Consider the following 22,362-nt stretch of genomic DNA (forward strand, 5'->3'; position numbering starts at 1 on the left):
TGCTTTCATCTAACTACATCTATGTCTCTTAAACCTATATTTCGGTCGATTATGAGCCATCACACTGAGAATATGTTACACTTCTCACCATAATCTGTATTTGTAGCCTACTTTAGCTCTGTTGGGATATATGATGTTAGTTTTAATCAGGTTTGATGCTTGAGGCCTGGCGCTCTGTACGCGCTGAGGCCCACAGCGGATTCAACAATGCTCATATTAAACATGGCGTTTGCGCGGCTCCAGGTGTTATTTAACAACTTCTAACGTTTTTACTGTATCGGTATCTCATGAAAGGAGCTGGTCGGCTATCTAATGCTTACTTCTGTTAGCATTGTAGCTAAAGCTTGCTGACACCAGTGTGGTGTGCCTGTATCTCACAGTACGAACTTTAGTAAACAGTCATTGTGGAGCTGTTAATATCACAGATATAAAGGCATACACGCTTTAGCCTGAATCTCAGAGCCAGTCAAACTTTTCAGAGTTGAAAACACCTATTTTGTCTCTTTACAGAATGAAGACCATTCTCAGCAGCCAAACTGTCGACCTCCCCGACAATGGTAAGGGGAAAATCAGTTTTCCACACAGATGTATTTATGTCCTGTCTGTAGAGTAGCTTCTAACCTTTCTTTTTTTTTATATTTGTGCTTGTTGTGCGGCAGTCGAGGTGAGGCTGAAGGGCCGAACTGTGACTGTCAAAGGCCCCCGTGGCAAGCTCACCAGGGAGTTCAACCACATCAACCTGGAGCTCAGCCTGCTGGGCAAGAAACAGAAGAAGGTATGAAAGAGCCAGAATAATGCTAAGTTACTTAAAGTGAAGTTAGCAGCCCCAGGATGTGATGGCAGGAGGGCATCACGCATGTTTGGTATTAAGGATGTGTGATTTTAGAGTGTATAAGTTTTCAGATTTAAATAGTGAGTTGTTTTGGTTGAGGTTGGATATGTAAAATTAACAACTGCATCATTTAGAAAAGTGCTTTAAGAACTGGTCGGGTCTTCAAACTACTCTGCTCAGTGCAAAGTTTGTAGATAAAGGGCTTAAAATGTCAATTTATTGTCTTAAAATGGGAGTAATCCTAAAAGCCAGTTATGTGCTTTGCCTAAAAGTGCCATAAGTGGATTGCAGAATGAGTTTTTGTACAGGGCTGTTTATATGACTGTTGAAAAAAAGGTTTAATACATACAAGGCTGGTGTCAACAGTGCTAAGAACAAGTTGTAGAAAAAGTCTTTAATTTTAGAGGGAAACTATTGAAATATCTGACTGGCTGTGACTGAGATGATATCAGCGTTTGAAACCATCCAACTGTTTTCTTCAGTTGATCCAATCCCAGCTGTGATAGGGCGAGAGGCAGGGTGCATGAACAGGTTTTCAGTCTATTGCAGAGCTAACACAGAGAGACAGACAGCTGTTAATGCTCACATTCACGCCTATGGCACACTTTGTTATTAATGTATCATGCATATATTTGACAGCAGCACTGTTGCCGCACAGCAAGAAGGTCCTGAGTTCAATTCCACCATCAGGCCGGGGTCTTTCTGTGTGGAGTTTGCATGTTCTCCCCGTGTTTGCGTGGGTTCCCTCCGGGTACTCCGGCTTCCTCCCACAGTCCAAAGACATGCAATTAGTGGGGATAGGTTAATTGATCAATCTAAATCGCCCATAGTTGTGAATGCGGGAGTGAATGTGAGCGCGAATGGTTGTCTGTCCTTGTGTGTTAGCCCTGCGACAGACTGGCGACCTGTCCAGGGTGTACCCTTCCTCTCGCCCTGTGACAGCTGGGATACGCTCCAGCGCCCCCTGTGACCCTGAAAAGGAGAAGCGGATGAATGGCATATATTTGAAGTGTGGGAGGAAACCAGGGTACTCTGAAAGAACAAAACAAGGGGAGAACATACAAACTCCACACTGAAAGACCCTGGCCGACCAGTGGATTTAAACCCAGGACCTTCTTACTGGGCTAAGCACCACACCTCCGTGCTGCCCCTCGTTTAAAACCTCTAAAATGTGTCCAATAGTCTGTGTGATTTGCACTTGCTGTAGAGTAAGTGTATACTGACATTAATGCATTTGGACGACAGAGTAAGGAGGTTAAAGGTTGTTTAATGTCCGACTGCATTGGTTTTTGGTGTTCTGACATGTGTTCCTGTCAGATTTGAGGCTGTTAGCCGGGGTGTAGTTAGTGTATCGCAACAGGTAAACAGCAGCTACTGCAAAAGGTAAATGTGGTTGCATTTTCCAATGGCGGTCTGCAAGGCCAGTATTTCGCCGCACATGTGGGCTGATTGCTTCAACACCTGTTTCATGCAAGTGATTTGAGCTGCTGTGCTTTTTTTTTTTTTTTTTTTTTCTCCTCAGCTTCGTGTGGATAAATGGTGGGGAAACAGGAAGGAGTTGGCCACAGTCCGCACCATCTGCAGCCACGTCCAGAACATGATCAAGGGAGTCACTTTGGTGAGAGCTCAGATATGCTTGTTTCAGTCGGTCCAGTTATAAACCCTGTGCACACTTCTGGCTGACCCTGCCTATTGTTCCAGCATCAATTCTGTTTGCCTCTCATGCTTTTGTGCCACTGCAGGGTTTCCGGTACAAAATGCGTTCCGTGTACGCCCATTTCCCCATCAACGTGGTCATCCAGGAGAGCGGCACCCTGGTCGAGATCAGGAACTTCTTGGGAGAGAAGTACATTCGCCGTGTCCGAATGAGGGGTGGTGAGTCTGCGTCACATCATGGAAATGTTTATGAGAATGGCACGTGTGAAGTCCAGAAATATTCAAAGTTTCTGAGGTGTGGCGTAAATGACTTTGTCAGGAGAAGTTGGAAGTTATGTATAACTTCATATTGGGTTTGTGGTTGATTAGACACAAATACTTGTGACACATTAAAAGTTAAAATAGCCAGATGGAAGGGACCACAGTGAATTTATCATTTTAGTCTTCAAAATGTCAAATTATCTTTAAAGATCATTAAAGACTTGTTGTTGTGATCTTTTGTTTCATCAGTTCAAAGCCCAAGAGGCATCACACTAAAATCATGAAATTCACACACTTGTGAAGCTGAACGAGCTGCTGGTTGGGCAAAAACTGCTAACGGCTGATTTGAAAACCAGGGCTCGTTAAATTTATAGATTAGGAAATTATTTTGTACAGATTAATTGGTGTAGTGAGTCTCTGAGGAGGGATTTAGAATAGGCAGAGAGTGAGGCATGTGCAGACTTTGTGGAGTCATTGAAGCAGATTCTTTAATTTGTGATGAAGTCTGGAGTTGCACTCAGAGTTCAAACATGGTCAATTAAACATATCAACTTTTCTCTCAGCAGATCTAAAGATCCTGAGCTCGCCTCATTTTGGTGATGTAATGTCTGAAGCCGGATATTTATTATTTGGTGGAACTGTCATGTCATTGGAGGGCCACTTTAGTGTTCAAGTAGTACAGAAAAAACAAAACAGACAAATATTTCTGAAAATGTAGTGGAGGTTTTTTTTTTTTTTTTTTTTTTTTTTTTTTTTACATTTCTAATTTTGTATAGGTCTAAACTTTTGTGCTTTTTCTCTTTCAGGTGTGCTGTGTTCAGTCTCAGCCGCACAGAAGGACGAGCTGGTCCTGGAGGGTAACGACATTGAGCTGGTGTCCAACTCTGGTACGTCTGCCTGCTGTTTCCTCTTTAGGTTTTCTACACCATAGGATGAAATGATATGATTATGTCAAGCTCCACCAGCAGATGAGGAGTTTTTCATTATTTCAGTCGCAGCCGTCCTGAAACTGATTCAGTGTCACCTTGATGCTCGGTGTAGATAAGACTGAATAAAACATCAGCGGATGTTTGTCACCGACCTTATGGTTGGAAAACTGGACTCCGTGGACAATTGTTGCACATCATCTGTACACACTACATGCAGTTGGACATCAGTGCAGCTGCTAATCCAGTTTATCACACTTGACTTCTGATCAAGTTTCCCTCCACCTAAAGTCCTACTGTTCTCCTTACTGAGGTGCAGTGAGGGTTTTATCGATTATCTGACAGACATTAAGTTCAGGTTCTCAAATGAAATTATGGAAAGAGGATAAACTCAAATCAGAGAAGAACAGCCTCTGATCTCACCAGTGTTGTTAGACTATTGTAAGTTTGAGTTTCTCCTTGAGTTGATTTTTCGCCTTCACTCTTCTACATTAAGGACTGAGCACGGTCTTGTGTTTGCACGTCTACTTTGATGAACAAAAACCCCATCGCTCCACCTCAGTTGAGATTTTTTTTTTTTTTTGCTAGTCTATAGTTGTTCTCCAGAATCTGTATTTTTAGAGTTTTTGTCCATATTAGTCAGGTTTTTTGGGGGTTTTTTTGGCTCAGTTTTTGAAGGCAAAGCTTTGTTATACAGCAGTGAGTATAAATATCATATTGATGTCAAACAAAGGCCAAAAACTGTCACCTGACCATAATCCACTCAAGACTGTATATAATTTCTGAAAATGAGTTTAAAGTCAAAATGCTCCTGCAGGTGGATTTTCCTGTAAATCCCTGATGGAGCTGTGAGATGCGAGTGTGAGATGCTTTTAGACCTTTTTAACTACCTTTTGATTCACATGCTACAATCCAAACAGCTCGACCTGCATGTATAAAAAGGAGGGTCTGTATGAGACCGCTGCCTCAGGGACATATCAGGTTTTTCTGGACTTGTATCCAGATTCTTAGTAAACACGTTGGAGATGAAATTTGAACTTTGAGCCAAAACGACAGCAAACAGTGTGTCACATTGTCCTTCCTGAATCTTGTGTAATCCTGTTGTGATGTGCTACTTATCACCCCAACTTCTCTGTTGCAGCTGCTCTGATCCAGCAGGCCACAACTGTCAAAAATAAGGATATCAGGAAGTTCTTGGACGGCATTTACGTGTCTGAGAAGGGAACAGTCTTGGAACCGGAACAGTAAAAGTTACACCTACACTCTCGGAGGTTAGACATCACCATCCTCCTGTCCTGCATGCTCTGCTGGTTTTTCTTCCTTTTAATGGTTTCATTCTTTCAGATCTTTTTACACAATGCGCTGCTGCTCCACTTTATTTAAATTTATTTGTTGGGGATCATGGATGTAGTTAAATTATTTTCCATTAATAAATACTCCTTACATGAAGTCGCCTTCATGTGTGAATCAATCTCCAAAAATCTGACTGGGCTTTTAACATTTTATCGGCAGTTTCAGATCATTAACAGTTTCATAAAAGCTGTAACTGATACGAACTGTTTTCCAGCCCCATGTGGTGTTTGTGTGGATGCTTTTGGCGTCACTGTCTGCATGAATGTGCACCACAGCGTGCATCTGTGCTCCTAAAGCTGCCCATTATTTTTGAAGTAAACTCTTCATTAATGCTCCCACTCAGTTGATCTCTGTCCTCACACTCGGCTCCTCTGTTTGTTTCCAGCAGCCCTGATCCAGCAGACCACCACAGTCAGAAAGAAGGACATCAGGAAGTTCCTGCACAGCACAGTGCGAATGACAAGCTAATAAGACCAATAAACTAATGTGTTTTCCAGTTAATCCAGTCTCTGCCTCCCTTTCTTAATGGTTTTTGAGAATAGTTCAGCAAAATCTTGATATTGTTATAAATTGCACACGAATGAGAGTCACTGGGGTAGTTCTACCCATCATCAGAAGTTTAAGATTTGAAGATTTTTATTTTCACTTTGTTCAGTGGATTTCCTTGTTTTAGTTTAGCTTCACTGTTAGTTTGAGTTGTTCTGTTTCAGAGGAAAGATTTAAGAAATTCAGGATGAACATTAATTATCAAACAGTGCTTGTTAGAGGTTGTTTCACCGGCCAGGTTTTGAATACTAAAACGAAAGACATTGTAATCACCGATGAACTTAAGGGCTGTGAATGGGCTGGATCCCTGCTGTCACAGGATGTGACACAGCAAAGTACATCGTGGACAGAATGCTGGCAATCATGCTCAGCGACGGTGTTAAACACTACAACACTGTGCCCCCAAAACTGAAGATTTTCTTTTACTTGTACAAGTATACTGTTTTTGTTAAATTTCTGCTAAGTTCATGGTCAGTTTTTCCTTGTAGTTCATTATAATAACAATAAAACTGATGGATCAGATTCACTGAGGAGCTTGTGAAAATACTGAGATTTCTTGAGGACCAAAGTGATTCACAGACAGTTTCCAGCACATCCACTGGTTTGTTGCCAGAATGGCAAGTTTTAATTTTGAACATGTAAACGAACACAGACTACTAAAAGCAAAAGATTTAACCCTAAGACTTGCTGAAAAAAATGTCACATTTGTTACCTAGATTTTTACTTTTTGTTCTTAGCACAGCATTTCAGACTCCTCACAGCGCTGATACTTCAGTCTCACACGACTGAGGTGGTTTGATGTGTGAGGTGTTTGTCTGACCTCAGGAACATCTTCAGGAGGACCAGGAGTCAAACAGACAACCTGTTCTAAAACCAGAGGAACTCAAATGCAACCTAACCTGAAGGTTTTCATAAACTCACCGTGTTTGGTTTGTGTGAAAGTCTCACGTTTAAATGCAAGAGGAGCAGAAAAAAAGATTAAACCTTCATTCCTCACAGTATCTATAAATTATTTGGGCTATACAACTTGGATTAAATACATCCAGATCGCTTCTCTTCTTCATACTATTATTTTTTTAAAGAACAAACAATAACGCGGAAGCAAGAAAGTGGATTTGCTGGGGGAAAAAAAAGAAGGGAAGTAGTTTGAGTGGTGTTTTCCTCCGGGAGAGTAGTTTTTTTTTTTTTTTTATTTGTATTTGCATTTTTAGTTAAAATCTGTGGGTTATTCAAGTTTTAAACAATATTCAAACAGTGCAGACACTACAGTTTATTTTTGTTTTGTATTGATTGCTCAAACCATATGTATTGTGGTCATTTTTTGAGTTTAATTTTAGTTCATATATTTATTTATTTTACTTTCAATTCTACAATTATGGATATGAAAGTTGAGCATTATCAAATCAGTGATACACCTCATTGCTTTCAGTGGTAAAAGCGCGCAGATTTCACCGGAAATTCTTCACAATAAGAAATGAATGCAAAAAAAAAAATCTGCTAATTTATACCACAACAAAAATAATAATTTTTGTTATTTATTGTTTTAAACTTTTTTTAAATTTATTTATCTTGACATATCTGTAAACATTTAGGTTTTCTTTAGTCGAATAAAAAAACGTACTCGTGGTGACGCGGTGACGCACGCCAACCAGCTGCCGGAGCGTCATTTCCAGGCGACCGCGGACTCTTGCTTCGCGCCAAGCAGTTGAAGCTTTTTCTTACTTTTTTTTGATAACAGACCAACACAGCGAGAAAGCGCGTTCATAATGGTACGTGACATATTTCAGCTGCTTTTTCACTCAAACTGGAGCCTGTGTGCATAAACACAGCGGGTAAATAAATGATGCTGTTGTGTGGTTAAACCTTGCTGCTGCTACTGATGATGATGATGAAGCGCAGTGCGCAGTTAGCTCCTGCTAAAGAGGATAAACTTCAGTCCTTTGGTTCAGGTGAAGCTTTGAGCAGCAGGTGAAGAAGGTGAAATCTGTGAAGTGTAAGAGCGTTCAGTTTGTAGTTTGTGTAGCTGTGCGGTCTGCTGTGGAAGCACACTGACTAACATGCAGAGGGGTGACAGTTTAAAGGAAAACCATAAAGCAGTGGGTGTAGAAGGACACACACAGGTGCAGATGCTTCCTCACAGCTGCACTGCAGGCTACAGTGAAGCAGCAACATCTGTGGCATGAGTGAAAAGACTGAGCTGACTTTGAATACGTTTGTTTTTGTTTGGGTGCCAATAAGGTGATTTTAATTCACTTAAATAAAACTAAAGATAAAAACGTTTTTTGGTTTTTGTTTTTTGTTTTTTAAAAAAAAGCAAAATTAACTGATGTAAAATCAAAAGTTGACTCGTGGTGTAAACTCATAAAACCTAGCATAAGGAAATGTCCTTATGCTAAGATTTTCACTGGGAGTGACAGGATGAGGGAACATTCATAGATGTAGTGAGGACATGCAGAGGGTTGGTGTGACAGATGGTGGTTATGTCCACTAATGGAAGCAGCAGAGTGAAGAGGATGGCTTCATTCAATTAGGGAAAATATAGGGAGGAACTAGTGGGTATGAATATATTATCAAGGAGGGCCAGTCGGTATTAATTTATGTATCTGAGTAAGCATAATAAAATGTATTTAAGTAAAATAAGTTATTGGGGAACCAAAATAACTACAAATAGGTATAAAATAAGTGAGCTAGTCTACAGACAAGATTGGTAAATAATTCAAATAATAAAAGATTTCCACTTTTTGGGGAAAAAAATTAATATAGCTGCCTTTGACTGTGAAATTCATCTTTTCTAATTTGCAAAATGAGATCATGTGCTTGGGCTGCAAAGATGTGGATGGGGTAGGATGGAAGGATACAAAGTCTCACTGAGATGTCAAAGAATGAAATAGTTTTGCATTCGTAGCTCCTACTCCCAGGCACTTTATGAGTCAGGATGTATAGTTTTGATAAAAGTGATTTTTTCCCCCCTGTTTTTTTCCTTTTACGTAATTCTGTAATTCTTACAGTTTGTACTCTTCTGTGTGTGCAGGACATCAGGCGGTTCTTTGCACCGACGTCGGCTAAGCCTGCGGTGCAGAAACCTGCCCCGAACGGAAATGACAAACAGGAGAAGAAGAAGAAGAATTCCTCGTCAACGGACGAGGAGGTGAAAAAGAAGAAGAAAGAGGCCAACAAGGTGAGGAGCTGCCCCCTCTCCTTGTCTCCTTTCTCTGTTCCTCTTCATCCTGTTTATCCGGCTTTATTGTGGTTTTGTGTTCTGTAGGTCAAAAGCAAAAAAACTGAGGAGCAACGCAAGGATGGGGAGAAAAAACGAAAGAAGCACGCAGTCATAGCCTCGGGTAGGCATTTCCTCCACAGTGATGTCTCGGTGTCACAGCATTGTTATTTTTCTGAAGGTTTTTAAAGGATTTGTGAAAATACATTACTTTAAAATGTAGTTTATTGCTGTTTGATGAGATGTATGCGGGGACTCAGAGACCTGCAGCATCCTCAGGCTCGTCTGTGCATCTGGATTTTAAAAAAAAAAAGATAACACACATTTTCAAAAGTTTACAAAAGATTTAGCCTCATGTTTTCATCCAAAGATGAATGGAAATAGATTGTAGATTTAGATGAGGACAGAATTATTAGCCCCCTATGAAAGTTGAATTTTTACCCCCTCAGACGCAGAAGAACTAGCAGGGTCAAAATGTTGTAGTTTTCAACAGTCTCACACGTGCTCCTGACCAATCACAGCTCATTCTTCCTCACCTAATCTCTCAAGCTCCTCCAGATTGGATGGATTTCAGTTCACCCCACACATTTTCAATAAGTCTGAGTTTTGTGCACATCAGTCGGTAATGTGGAGGTAGTTCCTCACCAGGATTCACGTGTGTTTTGAGTCGTTGTTGTGTTGGAAGACAAAGCGATGAACCAGACCCAGTTTTGCTGCTGAGTGTTTGAGGTTTTCTTTCAAAATCTTCACATGCCCATCTTTCTTCATGATCCCTTCCACTTTGAGTTTCTTGGAGCCTTGCAGCCCGTTTCTGTGCAGGGTTCTAGTGATGCGTTGTGTTTGTGCTCAGACTCAGATGAGGAGGAGCCAGTGAGGAAGTCAAAATCCCCCAAAGAGAAAGTGAAGACGAACAAAAAAGATCCCGTGCAGTACGTCTCTGAAACAGGTGATGCTTCAGATGTGCTCTTACCCCAGCGTTAAAGGGAAAATGTCCTTTTTTTATAAACGCGTGATAGGAGGCCTCTCTTTTCTGCTTGTAGACTCAGACAGCGACAACTTCCAGTCCTTGAAGAAAACTTCCAAATCCAAACAGAACGGCGCCGCAAAAACGACAAAAGCGGACGCCAAACAGTCGGGGAAGTCTCCCGTCAAGCCATCCTCCACCCAGGGAAAAACCACACCAAAATCTCCTCCTGTGCCTTCCACCCCAAAGTCAGCTCCGCCCCCTCAGCCCAAACAAACCCCCACATCAGTACTCGATTACTTTGGCAGCGCGAGTGTTCAGCGCTCGGACAAGAAGCTGGTAGCCAGCACCAAACGAAAGGCTGTGAGTACTGAGGCATTACTTCTGTGTGTGTTTCCTTGTTTTTTTTACTCATCCTCTCATGACTCAGTAACGATCCTTTGTAAAAACTCCTCAGCCGACTCTCCCAGACGACCTGATAAGCGATGAGGAAATCGCCAGGCAGCTGCAGATGGAAGAGGACATGGAGGTAGGCTGATCAGCCGCTGCTGGTTTATTTGACTTTGAATTAGAACTGCTCAGTAAATTGACAGATGGCTTTGACCCGTAGTTCATTACAGCTCTTCTGCTGTTCTCATGTTTTTGCTGCTTCACTCTCAGCTGGAGAAACAGGTCCACGAGGATGAGGAGTTTGCCAGAACGCTGGCCATGCTGGATGAAGAGCCAAAAGCGAAGAAGGTAAAGGCTGCAAGCGTTAAAAAGGTTTGTGCAATTAAATTCTCAAGTTTATTTCAAGTCTTGTTTCTTTTGTCTTCCCAACCATCCAGGCTCGCAAAGGCTCTGATGAAAAACAAGTCTTGACCACGAGCCCCAAAAAGAAAGCCACAGACGCTGCCGCCCCTGGGAGCAGCTCGAAGACCAGCGTGTCTGAAGATGTGGTTAGTCCGTCTCCCAAAAAGACCACAGCTCCTGTAAAAGCCAGCTCCAAACTGGCCATGATGAAGAAAAAGGATGATGACAAGAACGAAGGGGTAAAGAGCAAAACCCCTACTAAGATGAAAATTTCTCCCAAAAAGGAGCCCCACGCTTCATCTATCTCAGAGAAGACGTTCACCCCCAAAACTGGAACCACGCCCACCGCACTTAAGACTTCTCCCAAGAAACCGGAGGTGAGCCACACAGACGACCTATCAGATCAGAGGAAGAAAAAACCTGAGCATATAGATAAAAATATCCACTTCAAACAATTTAAAACCCAGATTATTTGCCTCTGTCTCAGAGCACGAGCACAAGCCCTGACGACCAAGAGAAGAAGAAGGCCAACTCTTCAGCTTACAGGAACTTCCTGAACAGAGATGGACCACGAGCTCTGGGCTCAAAGGAAATCCCGAAGGTAACCTGTGCTCGCTGTAGACGCCATCGTTCAGCTGGCCAGCAAGCTTGCGCTGCCTTTGCTTTACTGCCTGCGTGGTTTGTGTTTTCCAGGGAGCAGAAAACTGTTTGGAGGGCTGCGTGTTTGTCCTGACCGGCGTCCTCGAGTCCATGGAGAGAGAAGACGCCAAATCTCTCATCGAGCGCTACGGAGGCAAGGTGACGGGCAACGTCAGCAAGAAGACCACCTACCTGATTCAGGGCCGAGACAGCGGTGCATCGAAGCTGGAGAAGGTGATTATCGTGGCATTCTTTGAAACCCAGACTGTCTGACAGAACTCTTTGGACATGAATGCATCACCATATTAAAGGATTTGACATCAATAGAAAAAACTGTCTGAAGCCCGAGCTTTTATCTCACAGGGATTAGCTGTTCCAGCACCGATCATGTGTGTTATGAGTACTTTATCAATACACATGATAGAAAATAAGGAAATTCAATAAATTAAGATAGACTTTAAGGATAAACAGTTTGAGCTCCAGATACGAAAAAATGGCAGAAAATGATAATAAAAATCGCTCCTTTTTTCTTTATTATCCTCTATTTTTTCCGCACACACGTGAAACATTTTCCTTCATAGTTTTGTTTCTTGCGTTTCTCAGGCGGAGAGCTTCGGCACCCAGATCCTCGACGAAGACGGTCTGTTGGAGCTGATCAGAACCAAACCAGGAAAGAAGTCCAAGTATGAGATCGCTGCGGAAGCTGAGGTCAGTATTGAAATTATCCTGTAATGTACGATTTAATCTTTTGTAAATCAGTTAAACTAAAGAAGTATATAAATATTAGGGGTGCAACGATACACAAAATTCACGGTTCGGTTCGGTTCGATACTTTGGTGTCACGGTTCGATATTTTTTCGATACAAAAAAAATGTTCATGCCTTTTTAATTTGTCATTTATTAAAATTATAAATATATATTTTAACTCAAAAGTACAGTTTTTAAATTTAATGTTGCTGAAACAAAAGTAATTAAAAAAATAAATATATCTCAGGGCTCTCAAAATTTCAAAATCCCTGGTAGCCCTTCGGCATGGGACTCTTCAGTTTTTGGTAGCCCAAAATAAATGTAAGTAGCCCGAATAAAAAAAAAAAAAAAAAAAAGAGAGCAATTTTTTGATTGATGTTTTGTTTCCTGTTTTGTTTCCTTTACAATATTATACATTAAAGTATAATACTGTAAAGGAAACAAAACATTAATCAAAAAATTGTTGAAAAACAAATTACAACATTGTATAAAAATTACAATCATCAACTCAAATACTTGGTTCTAATTGAACAGAAATTTCTATGAACTTGTAAGAACTGTGTAGGACATGAATCAGTCTGTGTCAGATCCTGAATTTGAAATTTCCACTGAAGTCACGGGTAAGAGACAAGTGGAACCAAGATCGAGGCCATTTGCTTTTTGAAGTTTGCAAAGAGTGCTAAATTTTGCCAGTGGTAGTTCACTCTTTGCAACATAGTACGCTGTTCTAAACAGATTTTTCAGGTTTATTTTTAGTATGTTATTTGCAATTGGTGTTTGTTCTGGGAAAGATATTGCAGACTGAGCAATAATGCATTTCTTGCATTTCTCATGGGTTCTAATGGGGGCCTTTCTTAAAATGACTGGTCCCAGTAACAAAGGCGCTTGTCGACTCAGAAATCGAGAGAAAACCAACAACACACCCGGCAGAACATTATGTTATTTACACGGGTGCACATAAGTGGTCCGCATGTGCGCATTCGCTGTCAAAATAAAAGACGCGCACCAGATAAGAAGTTGCAGCGCGCGTTTGCGTCCATATAAAAAGCACTGTTTTTGTCCGCTAGAGTGGGATTTTCACGGCACATTCTGCACCACATCTCTGTGCGTTCATCATTTGTTTGAAGCCAGCTCACCTCCTGCAACCACTTTTCCGAGAATACACGCTTCTTTTGTGGTTCGGACTCCTTCTGACATTTCTTTGGAGGTAGAGGAACACCAAAGTAATTGCTTAAAGGAGCTTCTTCGACATCTTTAAGAGTTTTAAACAAATGTCTGTCCTCCTCCAGAAAATCTTATGTATGCAAACACGCGTTGCAACTTCATATCTTGTGCGTGTTTTTTGTTTTTTTTTTTGACAGCGAATGCGCACCTGCGGACCACTTATGTGCAGCCCTGGTTATATAGCTCGTCATATTGCAGCCACAGAAATTCTTTTGTCCATGAAACCATAAAGCTGCACTTTCTTTTTGCCTTATAGTCTGATTTGTCATAACTTTTCCGTTTTGTGGTAAGCTTTCCTTTGGCTGTCACTTCTTCACCCTGACCTGTCTTATTTGGCTCAGCAGAACTAAAATATATATCCTGCTGCTTTTACACACACACACACACACACACACACACACACACACACACACACACACACACACACACACACACATAACGGTCAGCGATTCTCTGCGCGATCAACCTCTCATATGTTTAAGCTTGCTGCGGGAGATTTCACTTGTCATGTTTGCATAGTAAGCTAACGATTGATAAGATGATGTCAGAGGAATTGGTGCGCAAATTATCATCACTCACCAATCAGTACTGTCGCTCTCTATACACAGTTTGCGCGATTGCAAAGTGAAAGCAAAAAACAAGCGCAAATTCAAACGCGATTTCAATATGTCACATATTGACAGTGGCTCACCGATGCCAATGACATAATTACCCAGCTACATTTCTGAAAGAATGCAAAAGCATTGACATAGATTTTTCCTTCCTACAATAGCCCGACGGGCAGGGCAGAGACAGATTTTGGTAGCCCGACTGGAAAAATCGCTAGCCCCGGGATGTCGGGCTAGCGATTTTGCGAGCCCTGTATCTGATTGAGGAATCACTCATCTTTGGAAAAGAGAGTTTATTACAGAGAAATGTCTCTTTCCAAAATAAAAGCTATACTATCCGCTTCTTCTGGGCTATATTCTCAGCAGCATATTGTAGCTGGTCAGGGCTGTTCGGGGTTCTGTTTGTACAGTTATGTTTTGTTTATGTTGCCATAGCGACGGGTGACGCCCTCTCGCTGCGACGGTGTGTCCTTCCGGGGTCAGAGGGCGCCCTGTGTGTTGTTGTTGTTGTTGCTGTGCGGTTGCCGTGCTGAGCAGTTAGCTAGCGGCAGTGTTCTTCTGCAGATGTCAATAAACGGCTGTGCTCCCTGGTTAGCTCACGGGAAGCAAGACCAAACGACACCTCCGTCTCCTCGTTGTCTGAGCTCGCCACATTGGTGTCAGAAGTGGGATGATGGTGGCACCCCATGTTCTGACCCGAGTGACTTTTCCCCCGCCGGTCGTGACCGGCCGGTGCGCCAAAAGAAGGCACCTGGACATTTGCAAAGTGAAAGCAAAAAACAAGCGCAAATTCAAACGCGATTTCAATATGTCACATATTGACAGTGGCTCACCGATGCCAATGACATAATTACCAAGCTACATTTCTGAAAGAATGCAAAAGCATTGACATATATTTTTCCTTCCTACAATAGCCCGACGGGCAGGGACAGAGACAGATTTTGGTAGTACGGCTGGAAAAATCGCTAGCCCCGGGACGTCGGGCTAGCGATTTTGCAAGCCCTGTGTTACAGGCATGGCCCTTTAAGGATGAAGCCTGATGGGAAATGTATTCGGGATGTGTGTAGCTGGACTGCCTGGTGTGTGTGTGAAGAGAGAGAGCGGAGAAGGGGAAAAAGTAACGGTTAGCTACAGAAGAGACGAAAAGAAAAGAAATAAAAGGAATATAATAACTCCCTCGACAGCCAGAGTTGTGTCAGCGATGCTCGCTGTGAGTAAACTGTTTCAGCCCACTGTACGCGGTGTTCGTGCCTTAGAGAAGAAATAAAGTTCGGTGAAGCAGTTTCCTACGCCTCCTTCGATCTTTTTGCTAGCGGAGTTGACCTGTATAGTAAGCTGTTGCCGGCTACGAGTCAGTTACGGAACCTTCAAGTAACTGCCAGAGGTTTCCTTACTACGGTTCGGGGCCGCGGATCTGGCGCGGTAACACCTGTATCTGATTGAGGAATCACTCATCTTTGGAAAAGAGAGCTTATTACAGAGAAATGGCTCTTTCCAAAATAAAAGCTATACTATACGCTTCTTCTGGGCTATATTCTCAGCAGCATATTGTAGCGGGTCAGGGCTGTTCCGGGTTCTGTTTGTACAGTTATGTTTTGTTTATGTTGCCATAGTGACGGGTGACGCCCTCTCGCTACGACGGTGTGTCCTTCCGGGGTCAGAGGGCGCCCTGTGTGTTGTTGTTGTTGTTGCTGTGCGGTTGCCGCGCTAAGCAGTTAGCTAGCGGCAGTGTTCTTCTGCAGATGTCAATAAACGGCTGTGCTCCCTGGCTAGCTAACGGGAAGCAAGACCAAATGACACCTCCGTCTCCTCGTTGTCTGAGCTCGCCACATTGGTGTCAGAAGTGGGATGATGGTGGCACCCCATGTTCTGACCCAAGTGACTTTTCCCCCGCCGGTCGTGACCGGCCGGTGCGCCAAAAGAAGGCACCTGGACATTTGCAGGACTTTGTGTGGGGTAATGGGGTCGTCGGGGACGACTGACCCCTTAGGTGGGGGGCTATGTAGCGGGTCAGGGCTGTTCGGGGTTCTGTTTGTACAGTTATGTTTTGTTTATGTTGCCATAGTGACAGGTGACGCCCTCTCGCTGCGACGGTGTGTCCTTCCGGGGTCAGAGGGCGCCCTGTGTGTTGTTGTTGTTGCTGTGCGGTTGCCGGGCTGAACAGTTAGCTAGCGGCGGTGTTCTTCTGCAGATGTCAATAAACGGCTGTGCTCCCTGGCTAGCTCACGGGAAGCAAGACCAAACGATACCTCCGTCTCCTCCTTTGTCTGAGCTCGCCACAATATTAAGCATATCAGGTCCCCATAAGGAGAATCATGTGCTAACGGCTGTCTAAATGACTCGGGTAAAGTTTGTAGCATGCATGCTTGTTGTTTTTGTCTGCTTCCACTTGTCTTTGCACTAGGATGATGTCGGTGTAAATGTGCAGTCATATTCGTTGTGTTCCCACTAGTGCTGTCAGCGTTAATCTCGTTGAAATGATATCAACGCCACAATACGGCAAATCTCCGTTAACGAGCTACCCCTGCCTGGGGCTAGACGGCCAACACGTTAACGAGCTAACTGCGCTAACACACTAGTTCCCACCCATATAATTGAGCATTGCGTGGCACATCCAACATACTGTTTTACTTTAGTCCATGACGTGCTTACCTTCAGGGTCATATGTCACATGAAAACCAAAATAATTCCAAACGCCAGATCTGAATGAGGGTGGGGGAGGTTCAATTTGCCATGTTGCAAGGAGAGCTTAACTTCTGTCTCGCTAGCTTGCCCTGCGCTCTTCCTTCTGACAATGCTGTCTGTGTTGAACGCTCAGTGGATCTGCGCTTGACAGTGCAGCCTAGGCGGAGTAGTCGAACGCAGATTCACTGAGCGCTCAACACAGACAGCATGTCAGAAGGAAAGTTGATAAAATAAATTACAAATTTTGTATTGTTCGATACATATGCGTACCGAACCGAAAGCACTGTATCAAACGGTTCAATATCAATACGAGTATCGTTGCACCCCTAATATACATATATATATGTATGTGTGTGTGTGTGTGTGTGTGTGTGTGTGTATGTGTGTATGTATGTATGTATAAACTTATCTTGTGTCACAGCTGCTCATTTCTGCTCCCGGAATAAACGCTTTACATTAAAAGATGAATTTTACCCATTTCCGCTGGGTTTCTATACCCTCTGCTTTTGTCACATAGAGCAAAACCACAAAGACCAAGACGCCTCCAAGCCAGGCTTCAAAGAGCACCCCGAAGGCCCAGAAGATCTCTCCCTCTAAGGGTAATTCCAGGTCACCTCACACCCCGAGCCCTTCAAAGACGGGACAGGCAGAAGGCCGCGGTACCAAGACCAGAGACGGTGGGACTCCACCCGGGAGAGGCTCGGGTCAAACTGCGCGAAGGGAGCTGGGCCTTTCCTCTGCTACCTCTTCTTCTTCTGTCCCAGAACAATCATCTCCATCACCCACAGAAGAGTGTGGCAGCCTGCTGTGGGTGGACAAGTACCGTCCACGCTCTCTGAAGGCTGTGATTGGCCAGCAGGGGGACCAGAGCTGTGCAAACAAGCTGCTGCGCTGGCTGCAGAACTGGTACAAAAACCATGGCAACGGCAGCGGAAAACCAGCAGGTAGCAGAAGACTGAACGCGATTTGTTTTTGGTCGATTTCAGCTTTTTAAACCCGTCTGTGCTGAAGTCTGCGTGTGTTCTTTTCTGCTTTCTTCTATGCAGCGGCTCGGTTTGGTAAGTTTGGAGGGAAAGACGATGGCTCAGGATTCAAAGCTGCTCTGCTCTCCGGCCCGCCAGGGGTGGGAAAGACCACCACGGCTGCCCTGGTCTGCGAGGTCAGCGTGAAAACACACACACAGATTTATTGTGAGCAGTCTGTGTGCGTATTGAGCACGCCGCTCTAATCTCAGCCTCGCGTTCACTGCGTCTGTGTGTCGTCCTGCAGGAGCTGGGCTTCAGTTATGTGGAGATGAACGCCAGCTGCACTCGCAGCAAAAACAGCCTGAAGGAGGTCGTCGCCGAGTCGCTGAACAACACCAGCATAGAGAACTTCTACAAAGGTCACTCCAGCTTTCAGCTGCCTTTATTCAAGTGATTAAAAATGACACGCAGTCTGTGCACAGGCCGGTGTCTCTTATTAAAACAGCAAAGGTAAACAGATGTGGTTGTTGTTCTCGTACAGCAGTGACTTCTCCATTAAAGTAGATAAGAGCTCATTTATTCCACTTTTTCTTAAACAGCAACTCTGGCTGTGTTTTTACAATATTTATGAAGTGCATGCTGGACAAACTTTTTAATAAATTAACATAACATACAAACGATTAATCAGTGACACTTAAACCTTCTTCTTCTTGTTTCTTGGCGTTTTGCAGGCACGTCACAGACAGTGAGCAGTAAACACGTGCTGATCATGGACGAGGTCGACGGCATGGCTGGTAACGAGGACCGCGGAGGAATTCAGGTAAATGACGGCATTTTTTTTTACAGACTGTAGAGATCTTAACTTTTATAAGTTAAAAGTTTTAGATTAGGGAAATGTGGAAAATAAGCACTCACAGGTTTCAGCGCTGGTTGATGGTCGACTGAGCAACTACAACAGAAAATAGAAGTTCAGTCTGATCCTCAGACTTCTCCAGCTGACCTTTAGATCACATGCTTATTGGTTTATTTCTGTTGTTTCTTTGATATTGATGTGTTTCTGCTCCTGTAGGAAATGATCGGCCTTATTAAAAATTCAAAGATCCCCATCATCTGCATGTGCAACGATCGGAACCACCAGAAGATTAGATCTTTGGCCAACTACTGCTTCGATCTCCGCTTCCAGAGACCGCGAGTGGAACAAATCAAGGTACTCACACATCTGTCCTGTATATAGCTTTCAGTATAGATGGTGCCTTTCCAGATGTGCAAACACTAATCAGAGCTTTGCATGACGAACTTGTGTGTTTTTTAATGCGAGGGCCTGAAGATTTTCGGCATTGTCCTCGTGCACAGAGGTTTCTCCAGATTGTCAGAATCTTTTGACGAGATTAACTGTCGATGATAATATTCGCAAACTCTTTACAATTTTGCATCGAGGAACATTATTCTGAAATTGTTCTGCAGTTTTCTGCAGATTGGTGAGCCTCTGCCTGTCTTTACTTCTGAGAACCTTTTTCTCTGTAAGATTTATTTTTAATACTCTGTCACGTCACTGACCTTTTGCCTGTTAATCCAATTAGTTGCTAAATGTTCCTCCAGATGTTTCTTTTTAGTACCACTTACTTTTGAGCCTTTTGTTACTGCCATCAAATTCAAAATAAGCTTAGTTTAAACATTTGAGATGTTTTCTGTGTTTAATTGTTTTCTTTTATTCTGGATTTTATTAGTGAGGTTTTTAAATCGTTTCCTCCTCCTTTTATCTATATGTAATCCAGTGTCCCAGCTGCTTTTGGAGTTGGGTTTGTGCTAAGTGACAGAGTGATGAACACTAGAGTTTCAGTCACCCAGAGAAACCACAGCAAACAGCATCTATGACAGTCGCGCTTACTTCTTCATTTCTCAGGGAGCCATGATGTCCATTGCTTTCAAGGAGGGAATCAGGATCCCGCCCCCAGCTCTTAACGAAATCATTTTAGCCTCCAATCAGGATGTCCGACAGGTAAAGAAATCAAAGCGTCAACTCATAACGAGCCTGAAATGGTTGTGTCCTGTGGTTACCTCCTTACCACTGTGGCTGTTTTCCTCTCCAGGTGATCCACAACCTCAGCATGTGGTCAGCCAAGGACAAGGTGATGACGTACGACCAGTGCAAGTCCGACGCAGCCAGCGCACGCAAGGACATGAAGCTCGGGCCGTTTGACGTCTGCAGGAAGGTGTTTGCCTCGGGGGAGGAGACGGCCCGCATGAGCCTCATCGACAAGTCGGACCTCTTTTTCCACGACTACTCGCTGGCGCCGCTGTTCGTCCAGGAGAACTACCTGCACGTGCGCCCAGCTGCTGCAGGGTGAGAGAGGCCACCTGCTTCATCCCATGCGTAAAATCGACCAAGATGTCAAACTTTTATTTTAAATTTGCTCGTTTCCTTTGGTTTTTTATGGCAGTGGCAACCTGAAGTCCCACCTGGTGTTGCTCAGTAAGACGGCTGACTCCATCTGTGATGGCGATCTGGTGGATAGACGGATCCGCTCAGGACAAAACTGGTCACTGCTACCCACCCAGGTAACACACACACACAAAAGCATTGCTAGATTTTCTTTTAATCATAGTGAAAGCAGCAGCTAGCTTATCATGAGAGCGTGAAAAACAGGACAGAAAGCCGCTCAGTGAGCCTTGAACGTTGATGAAAGGCTCCCTGTGGGATTCATACACAGGTGCTTCTCTGATGAAAGCCCCTGATCATACTTCTTCTTGTCTTTGTGTGTGTCTGTGTGCATATTTGCAGGCCATTTATGCCAGTGTGTTACCAGGCGAGCTCATGAGAGGCTACATGAATCAATTCCCGATCTTCCCCAGCTGGCTCGGCAAGAACTCCTCGACCAATAAACACTCACGCATCGTGCAGGAGCTGTCCTCGCACATGGGTTTAAAGTCAGTGTTTCTTCTTTATTGTCTTAAAATGATGCTTTTAACACATCGCTGAGCTCAAACTGCTGCTGCAACACTGAATTATTTTATCTGCTTGGCTCTTTTCAGGACACTGAGCAGCAAACAGGCGGTCAACCTGGATTACCTGCACTACCTGCGACAGGCGATTCTAAATCCACTCCAGAAGCACGGAGCAGAGGGCGCTGCCGAAGCCGTGCAGCTGCTGGACGACTATCAGCTCATCAAGGAGGACGTGGACAGCATCATGGAGATCAGCATCTGGGGAGGACAGCCCGACCCCTACTCCAAACTGGACTCCAAGGTGAGGAGGCGGCAACATTTAACTGTTTTGGTTTTTGTATTTTAAGTTTTACAAGTTTTCCTACTGATAATGACCGCTACTACTGAGGCCCCCTGGTGGTGGTGAAAATGTTAAAAATCTACAGAAGGGAATAACAAAAAGTACCTTTAAAACCAAAGTTATGACGTGAATGATCTCAAATTGCTTCGTCAATCTCTGCGACTGATGAGAACAGAACTGGACATCTTTACGTCCCAACAACCAGCGAGTTTTGACACCTGTCGTTGTCACCTTCCAGGTAAAGGCCGCCTTTACACGGACATACAATAAAGAGGTCCACCTAACACCATACTCCCTGCAAGTGGTGAAGAAAGGCCGCCGTGGTGGGGGAGGAGACTTTGAGGGAGGGGAGGAAATAAGCCAGGAAGATCCGGAGTCTGAAGACGAAGGAGAGGGGCTCAAAGCAGACGCTATGATTAAGGTGAGTGCATTCAAGCTCTGGGATCATTAGAAGTGTTAAGTTCACCTTTCTGTATATTTCTCACACATGCATTCCTGTTCTTCCCTGCAGCACAAGAAGGCCAAACCCACCAAGGAGTCAAACAAGGAGAAGAAGGAGGATTCTGGAAAGGGCAAAGGCAAAGGCAAGGGCAAAGGCAAGGCTAAGAAATGACCCGAGGAAGAAAACTAGCCGCCCTGGACTGGACTGATGATGTTCTCTGAACTTGTATCTATCCAAAGTAGTAAAACTGGTCCCTTTAAACTCTTGAATACAGACTGAGGAGCGTCGCACCTGTTTTTTTTTTTTTTTTAACTCCAAATCTCGCCATACTGAACAAATGATGTGCGTAGTCTTCTCGCTCCACCACCATCATGTCTGTACATCTCTGTAGGAACGTGTCTCATCAGGAGTGTCGTTCACTCTTTCTGATAATGTGACTTTGGCTGGAGGACTGTTTCTTTTTCTACAACTACAGTACAGAAATGCTTTTGCTCTGCAGTCAGCACAGTTTCTTTTTCCTGTAAATTGCAATTTTGTAAAAAAAAAAAAAAATCCAAACAAAAATACACGAGTATTAATAGAGAAATGTGTTGCCTAGTGACTTATTTGAACAATTTGTATATAGTTGAAAAATGTTAAATATTCTGAGGATCCAACAAAAGGGCTTATCTCATGCACCACCATCCCGACGATAGCCGAGCAAACTTACATTAAATCGACTCAACAGAAAAAGCATCCAACTGTGGACAGACTCAGCTGTGAGCAACTGCAGATTGTGGTGACTAAATGGTTGCCCTTTTGATCGGATCTGCCACAGGGTGAGAGGTGGGATACACCCTGGACTGCTCACCAGTCTGTTGCAGGGGGAATCACCAGTTAACCTTACCCCACTAACTGCATGTCTTTGGACTGTGGCCCAAGTTCTATACAACAGCTGCCTCACAGAGCCCTGAACAAGAATTACATGGATGATAATTGAAAGAAAATTGAAGTAAGCGCAGACAGTAACCCAGAGGAGAGGTGAAATTCTTCCACTCTCCTCGGTGTATCGTCGTACTGCAGTGACTGATTATAATTTGAAAGAGACACAAAGACATCTCAGTGTTTCAGCTTGAGCTCTGGAAATGAGCTTGTTGCACAATTTTGATACCAATGATGATAAAATAGAATTTCTTAATAATAAAAAAAACAACATTTTTATTGAAAATACACATTTTGT

At 43.5% G+C, this 22,362-nt stretch overlaps 2 protein-coding genes across 3 annotated transcripts; both read left to right on the plus strand.

Moving 5' to 3' along the window:
• The first annotated feature begins 419 nt into the window (after window positions 1–419).
• rpl9 (ribosomal protein L9) lies at window positions 420–5,529 on the plus strand. Of its 2 annotated transcripts, none has more exons than XM_040024316.1 (7): window positions 420–557; window positions 660–775; window positions 2,355–2,450; window positions 2,575–2,707; window positions 3,556–3,636; window positions 4,817–4,946; window positions 5,417–5,529. In XM_040024316.1, the coding sequence occupies exons 1-6, from the start codon at window positions 512–514 to the stop codon at window positions 4,921–4,923; spliced, it is 579 nt and encodes a 192-aa protein (XP_039880250.1). In that variant the 5' UTR covers window positions 420–511; the 3' UTR covers window positions 4,924–4,946; window positions 5,417–5,529. The 2 variants fall into 2 exon arrangements, with proteins under 2 accessions (XP_039880250.1, XP_039880249.1); XM_040024315.1 differs by having other exon boundaries at window positions 421–557; window positions 5,414–5,529.
• A 1,686-nt stretch (window positions 5,530–7,215) lies between these two features.
• On the plus strand, window positions 7,216–21,869 carry rfc1 (replication factor C (activator 1) 1). Its single transcript, XM_040024319.1, has 23 exons — window positions 7,216–7,343; window positions 8,606–8,752; window positions 8,840–8,915; window positions 9,642–9,737; window positions 9,832–10,118; window positions 10,213–10,284; window positions 10,416–10,493; window positions 10,583–10,924; window positions 11,035–11,148; window positions 11,241–11,420; window positions 11,790–11,894; window positions 16,968–17,394; window positions 17,497–17,609; window positions 17,720–17,834; window positions 18,147–18,235; window positions 18,485–18,622; window positions 19,319–19,414; window positions 19,506–19,759; window positions 19,857–19,974; window positions 20,198–20,343; window positions 20,449–20,662; window positions 20,940–21,122; window positions 21,213–21,869. The coding sequence occupies exons 1-23, from the start codon at window positions 7,341–7,343 to the stop codon at window positions 21,312–21,314; spliced, it is 3,495 nt and encodes a 1,164-aa protein (XP_039880253.1). The 5' UTR covers window positions 7,216–7,340; the 3' UTR covers window positions 21,315–21,869.
• The last annotated feature ends 493 nt before the right edge of the window (window positions 21,870–22,362 follow it).

Source organism: Simochromis diagramma, unplaced genomic scaffold (assembly GCF_900408965.1).
Source record: "Simochromis diagramma unplaced genomic scaffold, fSimDia1.1 OVJJ01000302.1, whole genome shotgun sequence".
NCBI classification, from domain to species: Eukaryota; Metazoa; Chordata; class Actinopteri; order Cichliformes; family Cichlidae; genus Simochromis; species Simochromis diagramma.